Below are 12,519 nucleotides of genomic sequence, written 5' to 3'. Positions count from 1 at the left end.
CCTAAACTTGTTTATTGTTACAATATCTCAGGATTTTAAAAAAGTACAAACGTGAATAAAATCTATCCGGCTTCCATAGTCATTTGTGTAAAGTGTCTCTTAGTTAGTTATTAATATTCGGATTTATATTTAAATTAATTCATTACAGGTAAAAGATAGTTTAAACAACCATATTTCAAAGTTTGTTTTATATTGTGAAGTGATTACTTCTTATACCATAGGTATTGGAGATTGATTACAATTTGTTAGTAATTATTTACTGGCCATCAGTGCTGTATCTCACTAGTACCTGTTCACACGTGTCTAATCTTTACCATCACATAACAATGAAAATCAACTCCTATATAAATAATATTTTGATAAGGATCTTTTATTGTATCTTATTATCCATTTTTTTTCTTTATAGACTCGTTATCAAACAACATATTCAGCTCTAAGTACCTTAAGAAATGAATTTGAACGTCAGTCAAAAGATAAAGAGGAAGAAATGGAAAGTTTAAGGTGATGTAAATTTATGTTCATGTTTCAATGTTAGAATAATCTGTAGTGTTTTTGCTTTTTTAAAAGTTGGATTAAAGGTTTGATTTATCATAATTATTTTGTTGAGTTCACTTAAGAAACTTACTTGTGTTAACATCGAATAAGTAAATCCCAGTAAAGTTTAAAAGATCATTTCAGAAGGTATCATTTTTTGAAGCTATAGTTTTTCCTGATATTTCATGTTCATTTTATGGATTTTAATTATAGACGTTCAAGTCAACGTAATGTGGAAAATCTTAAAGCAACTGTAGCAGATATGGAAATGAAAAATCAAAATGAATTAGACCGACTTAAAAAGAAACTAGAAGGAAATATAAATAATTTACAAGTTCAATTGGAAGAGGAAAAAACTGCCCATTCAGAAACTATTAAATTACATCAAGAAGCAGAAGCACATATTTGTCAATTAGAAATAGATATAACAGAACTAAATAATTTGGTATCTGAAACTGCAACCACTTTACAGGTAAATTGATGACATTATTCTATAGTATAGTTACTAACGAGTGATCCCATATAAATACTTGTTTTCAAACATAACTATTCAATACATTTAGTATTGTTTGTTTGAATCTTCCCATTGATGTTTAGGACTGTAACTGGCCAGTCTCTAATTGGCGTATGTGCATACTGTGCGTTTTGCCTCGATATAGCCTTAATTCACAAGCATGATAAGCAAAGATGGATAGTGGCTAGCAGTGGAATCCAGTTTGACGCGCGTTTCGTCCTATTTGGGACTCGTCAGCTGGATGTACCTGCATCTCCGAGTTGATGTTCACTCTTTATGGTGAAATTAATTGTTTATAATTTTCATATTTACTTTACCAACGTAAATAGAAATAATTCTTTTTTAGATATGCGAAAGTCGTCGATCTGCTTTATCAAACGAAGTAGAAAGCTTAAGAAGTCAATTGGAAATCACAGAAAGATTAAAACGAAAGTTGGAAGAAGAGTCATCGGAGAATATGACAAAATTTGGTGGTTTGACAATACAAGTGAATAATTTGACAGCAGAAAAGAGAAAACTTGAAGGTCAGATAGCTGTGCTTGAAGGTGATTTGGACGATGCGACAGGTGCAAAAGATGTGAGTTATTATTACATTTTATCACATTATAAATAATGAAATGTTTATTGAAATCCTAGCAACTTTAACTTAAGTATGAAGGTGCATTAATAGACTAAACAATAGTATTGTATATACTTTACATTGTGTTATGGTAATTAAAAACCCCGAAAGTACATCACACAAGCATTGGTTGATAGAGCGATTCGACAAAAAATGGTCACCAAATATTGCACACTGGCATGTTGAAATTTTCTGTGACAGATACAATCTGTTGATTTCATTGAGCATTATGAATCATAAACCGATTGATAAAACACTTATGCAGTATATTTCTAACACTGAATGATGCTTAAATTTAAAATACTAATTTGGGTCGAATTAATGTTTTCTTGGTGCTTATTAATTAGGTGTTCACAGCTTTAAGTGACTTACTTTCTGTCTTGTTCATCTTTACACTATTCATATACAGTTAATATGCTTACATTTGACAGAACTAAATAGTTTGAAGTAATTTCCCATTTATAGATTAGTAATAATTTACTATAGTAAAAATTTTTATGCTTAAGGTGGAGCCTGTTGCTCTTCTAGGGTTAATGCCGATCCCAAGACCGGGTAAAGGAGAACGGTTGAGCATGGGATCAGCAGCACCATCCCACAGAAAAAAACCTTGCTAAAAAATGCCAATCACGAAAAAAACCATTGAAACTACCTAAACTCTGCCTTGCAAGTAGAAGGATCTTCATTTAAAAGAATTCTGGTGCCTCATGGCGAACGCCGAGATTTTTCGGAAGTCACGAGACCTACGCTCTTTCTAAAAACCAGAGCAACATGTAGGTATTATTACCGAGCTTTGACTTGATAATTTCGAATAAATTGAGAATTGGGTAGATTGTTATAAATAAATAATATATTTGTAATATCCCAATGAGTAGAAAATTAGAGTTCCTGACGTTTCATGACTCACTGTAAGCCACTTCTTCAAATAATAAATAACCAAATCAAAATTAATTCAGGTTTAAATAATAAAAAGGAACAAAGCAAGAATATGAAAAAACGTGACCTTTGTGGTGCGAAAGGATAGAGTTTAATTTGTATGTACAATCATAGTGTGAAATGTGAATAATATCAGATATGATAGCTTGGATGTATAGTTAGGCCTTCCTTTCTATTGAGAGCAGTAGGATTAAGCATGATGTAGAAAGCTTCAGCTACTCTCACATCTTTGTACTTGGCAAAACCACTTTGTATTATTTTGATGTTTTTGAAATCGATTTGGTGGTTATCAAAAATGGCGTGAACTGATATTGCCGACTTAATTTGAAGTCTGTCTAGTTCTACGAGATTATTAGGTGGTTTCTTTGTTTACCTAATGTGTTCTTTGGCACGAGTCAAGATTTCGCGAGATGAATATCCAATATAGAAGACATCACAATCGACACATCCTAATTTGTAGACATAGTTCTGAGTTGACATAAAGGGGACTTTTTCCTTTAAGCAAACTAAAGGATTTTGAAGGGTGTTCGTTGTTTTGTAATGTACATTATTTCTGTATTGTTTTAAAATTTTTTAAGTTTCTTCTGTTGTACTATGACGGTATGGTAAAACTGCATTACCAATCCATGGTATTTCATTCGAGTTATTATTTAACAGTGAAACGTCTCGTTTTAATACACTTCTGATAATCTTCATAGGAAAATTATTAAATTGTAAGATGTTAATTAAATTCTTTTGTTCTTTTTGCTTGTCCTCTTCTGAAGTGATAATCTTGTTAGCTCTTCTAAAATAATTTAGGGCTAGCGAGATCTTTGCACTGAGTGGATGTGCTGAATTGAAGTCAATATAACGATTTGATTGTGTTGGTTTTTGGTAGATGGATAGATCTAGAACTCCATTTACATTTCTTTTAATGAAGCAATCTAAGAATGGTAGCTCACCATGTTCATTTTCATTCTTGTTTGTAAATTTGATGTGAGATGAACGTGTACTGATCCGATTCGAAAAAGATCATAGATGGGTCTTTTCTATCACAACAAAGGCATCATCTACATATCCAAGCCAAATTCGTATTTTAATGTCATGATGTTCTAACATTGATTGGTTAATGACTCCATGATTTTTTCTGTTGAATATGAATAAATTGACCTAGAAATGATGGAAAATAAACCTATTTTGCTATTGACTTTTGAACTCTAACAAAAATATAGTTTAACACTAAGACTTGATCATCTTCCGTAAAACTGCCTCATCCTAATTTAATTTGGTCTGTTTTCATATAATGAATATCTTGATTATAAGATTACAAATTTATACTTGAAAATTAAATTTATTAAATAAGATCGTTTTAAAGTGTGGATGCTGTTCATTTCAGTTCATTATTCTGACTAATTTACAGCACTTGACAAATAATTAGGAATCTAGAACGTATTGCCCTATTATTCTTTACATTTATCACAGGTTGCTACAGAGAGAGCAGACAGACTTCAAAACGAAGTTAACCGTCTAGCTCAAGAACTTCAAACTGAACAGGAGTCGTCACGTCGAGCAGATACTGCAAGAAGGCAATTGGAAGCTGAACTGAAAGACTGTAATGCTAAGATTTTGGAAAGCCGAAGAGCAGCTGATGCAGCAGAACGTGAAGCTGATGATGCCAAAAGTCAAGCCGAGACTAAAATACGAGAATTGCAGCTAGCTTTAGAAGAGGAATCTAGAAAGTCAAGAGAGGCCCAAACTCAACTAAGGTTAGGCAGTTCAATTTATTAGATATTTTCTCAAGTTTCGAGCTTTATTAGCGCCTAAGAAGGTCTGATGAATTACAACAACACTATTATTCCATCACGATCCGTAAAATTCTATTACATTGGAGGTTCTAAGGCTGGTGGTAAGGTTCCAGAGTATTTTCTTGTCTCAGTAGATGATTAGTTTCACTATGGATTCGGGGGAGGGGACCAGTCTGTTATGTACATGGTATAAACAATTGTGTTATCTACTTATGTCATTATATGAAACGAACACATGCTACTTCATGATATGACCTCTCATCGACTATCCAGTCTTCTAAAAAAGACGCTGAGTAGCATCAACTTTCTGTACGTTAGGACAGGCTGGGATATTTGCTTGGAACACAAGAGTAGCAGTGAACTTAATCATAGCGAATGAATGAAACAGCAAATACGCCGATTAAGAGCTATTGAAATCGGTCATTATAACAGCTTTGGTTAAAGTGAGTTTATTGGTGACCTAAACACTAAGTTAACTAAGTGGAAAGTGCACTGAGGTCACCCACTATGGGGAAGTTGCTCCTGCTTGTAAAGGACTGGAGATTATGGATTTGAAACCCATAAGGTCGACATTCAGGGATTGGGTATAATATAACTAGTTCGATAATTTTCCTTTCACATTCAAGCTGATGTACTATCAGTTAATATATTTCGAAACCGTGTTTGATTCCCCCATCTTATTACATGTCTAAGCTTTTTTTTTACGTACAGAGTTACGTCCCTACCTATAAGGCCTGATCTATTAGTTTAATAGGCTTCCAACACTGGTAAGCAAGTCGTTTTCAATACTTTATCTTTCTAACAGCAGTGGTTTGGGAATATTTTGGTTCCGAACGTCGACTGTATGGAAAAGTCTTCAGGATCAGACTTTTCGCCGTTTCGACAACATTAGTTTACTTAGATTTCTACTGACCGTCTTAATACTGTTAGGGAAACTGAGGTTCGCACATATACATATCTTAGGTCTGTGAAACTTGTACGAATTTTTTACAAGTACAGTTCATTCCTCGCTAGAAATGAGTGTTGCCTTCAAAAGACTGTTTGATCAACGATCTCTAGGACTCAGAATTTGTTTTGTTATATAGACATTATAGATGCTGATGTCTGTCGCTGCCTTCGATAGTAACTTATCTAGTGGGTACTTTCTATAACTTGGATCCCATACATACTTAGCTTTTGATTCTTTATTCAATGAATTCTGAATTCTTGAAAAATGACTGATTTATCTAGGAGACCCAATTTATTGAACCGTAGTCAACCTTTCTTGAAATCTTTCCTTACTTGCTGATTGATCAAGAAACTGATGGCTTGATTCCAAATTTGTTTTACTTAGCCAACTTTTGAGGGAACACTTTAATGTAAGTTTTATCTTCGCTCCTATAGCAACACTTTTCGCGTTTAATAATATTGGGTTGCGTTATTAGGTTTCAAAACTGAACTATTGATAACACACAGATTCCTCGATATCCGTTACTTGTTCTTTGTTTTCTAAATCATTCATGGTTCAGTTTTCTGCTATTCTGTGCCAACCAGACATATCAGTTCAAGGCCAAATAAAAGGTGAGAGATGATGAAACTGGTCACAATAATATATTTCTAAACACCACAAATTCTCAACACATTCTTCAAGTCCTATTTGTTGAGTTCCAAAATAAACGAAGTTTGTGTATGCTTTAGTCAGATCTTATTCCAAATCTTTAATTCAATATGTATTCATCAAGGTCGATGAATGAATTATCACCTTGCAGTTGGATATGGTTTCCAATGTTACATTGATTTCTCTTGAAACGTCGCACAAACTTGATCCGTCAAGTATTTATCCCGTAACATACCGTGGTAAGAAATGACTATAGTCGTGCAGTTAAAATTGTCGGGTATTGCACATTTCGCGAGGAGGTGGGGACGGGAGGAGAGATGATGTTCGCCAACTTCAATTCCTGTAGCTGAATCCAAAACTCTAGTCTTATTTTCCAGGAAGAGAAGATGATGTATCAAATCAGTTAGATTTATCAGTTCAAGGTGAATTGATAAGTGAGAGGTGCTGTTGGATTCACGCTTTCAGTCAAGATTTTGCCTTACTTTCGTTGAAATGTTATAAACTATTGGTCGAAAATCGGAGTTAATTTTCCAAAGGAAATACATCGATATTTATGGATGAGTTTGTGTATATATCTCGACTAAGTTTAGTCATTAAAAACTTCCTATTCACTCTTGGATTTCTCAATTCAGTGAAAAGTTTCACTTGCAAATAGAAAGCCTGTATACCAATATCGAACTCAGGTGAACGCAACGTAACCTTTTCTGTCGATTCTCATTGGCTCCATGCCTTCCAGTATCAAGAATAACTTTGTGAGTTAGCATGCATCGAACACCCAGAGTTACCGTGGCTTGTAGAATCACCTGAAGACGGAAGAAGGCACTTCAGTACATAAGTTGTGCAAATCTTTGAAACTATCACATTACGTTTCATCTTCAACTGATGAGTAATACTCGAGTCTACTATTTAGAAGACTTATGCAGAACATTTATATGACAGTTGGACACAAACGGAAAGTTGCAAAACACAAAAGCATTTTATACTGAACTAGTATAGATAATACAGGATTGAACGATTCTGATATCAACCCTTTCAAAGTCATACTTGTAAAACAAACGAGTAGGAGAACGGAAAGTGTCGAATGAGAAAATATACTTTATCGTACGCTTGTGTACAATAACTTGAAAGTTCTCTGCAGCTATCTAAATGATGGGGGAAGTGTTTCATGTATGTTAAGACATGATTAAATTTAGGTGCCCTCAGCTAATAGTGTCCGTCAAAACTAACAATGTCATGATCGATATCGGATGTATGCAAAGCCATTCATTTTGGGAGCTTGTTACTGCTACAATATAAAAACAAAAAGCATTTGACTGAAATTCTCTCAAATAAGGATACCTTTCAAAAAGTAGTCACTCGTTTTTGTTAGATTTTGTCTCAATAATTCGTGGTCTTTATGATTTTTGTTTTACAGAAAATGTGAGAGAGCACTCAAAGAATCAGTACAAGCTGAACAAGATGCTGGACATATGATAAATGAACTACGTGAAATGGTTGAACGAGCTCAAACAAAACTGAAACAAACCAGGAAACAGTTAGAAGAAGCAGTATGTGTACTTTGTAAAATTTTAAGTTCAATTCAATCAATTACTAGTAAATGATTATAGGTAATACACTGTGAATAGATAGAACTCAATGCCTATTGGAAAACAGTACAATTGCTTACTGTAAAACAACAAATCTATTTGCTTGGTTTGATGCAGTAATAATTGCAAATATATGTGCACTATACTTATTTACTTAAGAACATTGGTATGCTTTTTAGTAGTTATGAATGGTTTTTCTTTTCTCTGGTAGCATTGACAAATTACAAATGACAGATCAATCGTTCCATGTGAGAATTATACAAATGGTAGTGGATGATGCATCTAGTCACATGATTGAATTTTTAAAAATGGAATGATTTTATTCTTAAGATAGATTGATAACCAAGAATGTTAAGAAGCTAATTTAATTTAATTACAGGAAAATGCTGCTCAAACTGCTTCAATGAAATATCGTAAAGCTCAACAACAAGTGGATGATGCAGATTTACGTGCTCAAATGGCTGAAAGACGTATCGGTTTAACTGCTCAAGAAGATAATGTTACAACTTATGGAAATTACAATAGACAACGATCTGGTAGTCTTTATCCAACTAGATCAAGAAATTATTCAGTAACACGTGAAGGATCCGTATTTAGTGTTATGAGTGAATTACCAGCTTCTTCACATAAAACTCGTTTTCAACCAGGTATTCCAAAATGGAGTAATCGACATGAATTAGGAAATTATCAAAAAGAAAATGGTAGTTCTTTAAGTCTTCTTGATCTACCACCAGCTGATACAAGTTGTAGTTGATTCTACACCGAATCAATTAGACCAGTAATCATTTAAATTAGTCACATTTTTGTTTCCCCTTTACTATTACCATTATTATTATCCATATAAACATTTACATTTTAATGTTTTGACAATTTTTTTATATAATTCCATCTTATTAATTTGTAAAAGAATTTAATGACTAGTAAATGTTTATCCATATATTAATTCAATAATTTCCATTTTCCATACCCTTTTAAAAATGAATTTTCTTTAAAGGAATTCACTTTAAACAAATCCATAATTTTTTTTGTTTTTCGTTCCTCTTTTCTTTTTTGTTTTTACAACCAAGACAACTAAGTCATGTTATACATGGTATAACATTCGATTTGTTGCATCATCATTTTCGTTTAGTCTAGTGTATATTGCCTAGTTTCATATATTGAATGAATTGAGTTTATTAGTATGTCGGTTCCTTTTTTTCGTTTTCTCTTTTTTTGTTTTCATTCTTTTAACTATAAATGATTATTAGTTAACATTGTAGACCATATTAATAATAATAATAATAATAAACATTATGATTTTATGAATCATTGTCGGTAAAACAGTTTCATATATAAATTAACCCCCACCCCCTCCGTCCTTTTTTTTGTTTTCTATATCTCCTTTATTTAGTGGCCAAAAATAATGTTGAAAAAATAAGGATAAATTTCATTCTTTTCGTTTTAAATTCCTTTTTATATAATATTTAATAGTTGAAATGTTGTTAAAGCATGCTGGATAGATGAATATCTGATTGTCTTATACATGAAAATACATAATATTCAACTTGAAAAATTTGATTCTAACCATTTCAACTGGACAGGCTAATGAGGAAATATAAAATGAGCATCGATTTTGGATTTATACGGGAATATTGAAAAGTGCCACTTTACTATAAGTGGCTCTTTGTCAAATCAATTTTTTCTATCATTACATATATATGATTTCAATAGTTGAGATCATGAGTTAATTGAAGGTAGATTACCATGGAAAACCTGGAAGCACTAGACGGTCGTTTCGTCCTATTGTGGGAATCCTCAGCAGTGCGCATTCACGATCCCGTCTCGCGAGATTCGAACCCAGGACCCGTCAGTCTCACGCGCGAGCGCTCAACCTCTAGAACCACTGAGCTGGTATGCAATGGTGTTGATGTCTAGCTTCAACCAATCCACGAAATTGAGCAACCATTCACCGATGCCTTCAGTGAGTTACTATCTCACAACAGACCCGGTTGAACTCCCCTGGTTACTGCTTCTCACTAGAACTTCAGGAAATACCTTTTGAAGCCAGTCACTAGTGAGCCGTCCAGTGCTTCCAGGTTTTCCATGGTGGTCTAGTTACAATTGACTAATGATCTCGAATATTGAAACTACTGCTACTGTCATGATAACTTTTCAGTAGATAATTTAATTTTGTTTATTATTATTTAGATCAGAACTAAATTAACATAGATTGGATTAGAGCTTTTTAAATTTTAAGCCAAACAAAAGTTTTAGTACAAGTGTAGCGTTAGATTAATGATGGTGATTTTGAACCGTTGGTGGGCTAACTAAGATCATAAAGCTACTTATGAGATGGCTTAAAATTGATCCCACTGGTCAAAAGACATCCAATGCTTAATAACTCCCATTGAATTACGAAAAATTCATAAATATTTATACATTTACACATATAATATTGAATAGTCAACAAAAAGTTGAAGTTTGATAAACAAATTTCTGATTGTATAATCTCTGTTTTACTTAGGTACAAGTCCTTTAGACTGAGGAAATATTTGAGTATCATCTTTTTGTGTTGCACTATGTATTCTATCAATAAAATTAAAAAAAAGAAAATGAATAGATGAATACGATAAATTATATTTAAATTAGATAAAATTTTATTCTGTCTACAAACATGTCAGTTTTTGTTTTCTCTGATATGTCTTGTTGATTGGACGCTATATTCGGATCGTAAGCTAGTTTCGTAACCCCCAAGCTAGAACTACATAGCGACTTGAACACGAGAAAAAAAGGCACAAAATATGCGTGAAGCACTTTACTCCAAAGGTTCATTTATGTACAGAAAATATAGGGTTTTTATAGTATTTCAGAAGTCCTTGGGTTTTACTGAAAATTCTAGAATACTACTAAACATAGTAGCAGTGTAGTAATCAACCAATCAGAACCTCTACATGTGACATTTCATTTTTGCGATATTTCCAGCAAAACTTCTAATCAAACGCTGATTGGATAAAATGCACCTTAGTGTTTCCTGAGCATGTCATGTCTATTGCGAGAAATTTGCAGGATCATCCCAATATTCTTTTAATTAATTAAGAAAATTAGTTTCATGAAGTGTTTGGATTCTCTTATCTTATTGTGAACTAATGAAGCTAGATGAAATCAGTAAACTTTACAATTATACTGAATTTTAGATATTTTAATGGAATAGATCAATATACTTTGTTAGAATATTGACGTTTACCAGGTATATTGATTAACGTTTTAGTAATATTATAATTTCGTAAAATTGATTGGAATATTTATAAGCAAAGATGGATAGTAGCTAGCAGTGGAATCCAGAAAGCGATTCCCATCCTATTTGGGACTCGTCAGCTAGATGTACCTGCATCTTACAGTTGATGTCCACTCTGGGTAGATACAAGTCAACAACACCAAGTGAAATTGATTGGAATATTCACTAAAATGATTTTTAGTTTTAAGCTTCCTAATTAAATGCATTTAAACGCAAATTTCACTCTATGTATTCGAATTTCTTTTAATAAAACATATTGACCTGAAACACAGTAGTAGGTTGAAGCAACTAACCTTGGGGTAGTCATTATTACAACTTATGATGTACTTATTTCTATTTAGACAAGATATTTCATTTTTAATATCGATGGGAATTTTGTGAAATTGGTCTTAACGTACTATTTAACCATTCATGGAAAAAATGTCATAAACTACTGATTTCCATAGGAGCCATAAGTTAAACAAAAGAAATTTCACATAAAAACATTAACAAACTTTCAGAAGTTATAAAACTATTTCAGTAATATCATAAAAACTGAGATAAATTATTGAGATAAACTATTTTCTTTCAATTATTATTATGATGGGAAAAGAAATCTCTGTGTGGTTATCGAAAAAGAGTATTGGAACAGAGTAAATCTAGGTCAAGGAAACAAAAAAGTGAAGAAAACTAAAGAACTGTCAAGAACTTATCAAAAAAATGTATAACTTAATCAGTATGTTCTTTTCTTTCTATTATAGAATAAAGAAAAGGTATGAAAAGTTAACTATTCTATAATGAATGATAGGAGTTAACTTCTTTTGAATAGAACTAATTTGAATAAAACTGACAATTTTAAAATTGTTTTAAGTCTTACCGTTTTTCTGATTTCTTCAATTTAGTCAATGAAGATTGAAATAGTGAAGGACTAAATATGAAAGTAAAAAATAATACAAGAATTTGTAGAATATGGAAGTAAACCTATAAATTATCATATTCTGGTACACTATTACTAACTGATAACTGGAATATTTTATTACAAATTAGGAGATTTCTCATTTATGAGATCAAATATAATTTTATTTGACTAGTTGCAGTCCTAAACATTAATGGGAAGATACAAACAAACAATACTAAGTAAATTTAAACTTCACCCCATTGCACAAGCAAGTGGCTATCAGGACTCAGTGGCCGAGTGGATAACGTGATGGCGTTTGAAGCGGAAGGTACTGGGTTCGAGTCCCAGAGTGATCATCAACTCTGAGATGCAGGTACATCCAACTAACGAGTCCCAAATAGGACGAAACGTGCATCCTGGATTCCACTGCTAGCCACTATTCATCTTCGCTTATACAAACAACATGGTTTGCTCTACATTATTGTCAAAGTATAAGATATTTACAAATCATAGTTTACAACATTGATTGACCTGAATTAAACAATGAGTGTAAATCAGTAGTCACTGGACAGCCAATTCGTCATAATGTATGGCTCTTCAGAAATTTGCATCTATGATTCGATCAAGGATTAAACTCAAGACATTGAGATCTCGTAGACAAAACAGCTCTCCAGTGATTTTGACTGGTTGTTTAATTAAGCTCAGTCAGTGATATGAACTACGAACTTCAACAATCTCTATAAAAGCCTTCTAGCAATGGGTTGTAGATAAAGCAGATCTTAGCGTCATGTGTAATCCTTA

General features: G+C 32.8%; 1 protein-coding gene and 1 non-coding gene across 2 annotated transcripts in view; both read left to right on the top strand.

Moving 5' to 3' along the window:
- Smp_035210 (putative hypothetical protein) overlaps positions 1 to 8,906 on the top strand; it is a gene marked incomplete at its 5' end in the record, with an annotated part of 32,520 nt that extends 23,614 nt beyond the window's left edge. Inside the window, 6 exons of the mRNA XM_018793363.1 lie at positions 407 to 501; positions 748 to 1,006; positions 1,395 to 1,625; positions 4,062 to 4,345; positions 7,396 to 7,528; positions 7,947 to 8,906. Coding sequence (XP_018647884.1) covers positions 407 to 501; positions 748 to 1,006; positions 1,395 to 1,625; positions 4,062 to 4,345; positions 7,396 to 7,528; positions 7,947 to 8,321 — 1,377 coding nt within the window. The 3' untranslated portion in view covers positions 8,322 to 8,906. The remainder of the gene's footprint in view (positions 1 to 406; positions 502 to 747; positions 1,007 to 1,394; positions 1,626 to 4,061; positions 4,346 to 7,395; positions 7,529 to 7,946) is intronic.
- A 3,096-nt stretch (positions 8,907 to 12,002) lies between these two features.
- Positions 12,003 to 12,074, top strand: Smp_tRNA_01320_Pseudo_TTG.1.1. The gene has a single exon. It is a non-coding gene (tRNA).
- The last annotated feature ends 445 nt before the right edge of the window (positions 12,075 to 12,519 follow it).

The sequence above is a fragment of the Schistosoma mansoni genome, chromosome 1 (genome assembly GCF_000237925.1).
Source record: "Schistosoma mansoni strain Puerto Rico chromosome 1, complete genome".
NCBI classification, from domain to species: domain Eukaryota; kingdom Metazoa; phylum Platyhelminthes; class Trematoda; order Strigeidida; family Schistosomatidae; genus Schistosoma; species Schistosoma mansoni.
The sequence above is the reverse complement of the archived record's forward strand: the minus strand, read 5'-3'. Positions and strand labels throughout refer to the sequence as shown.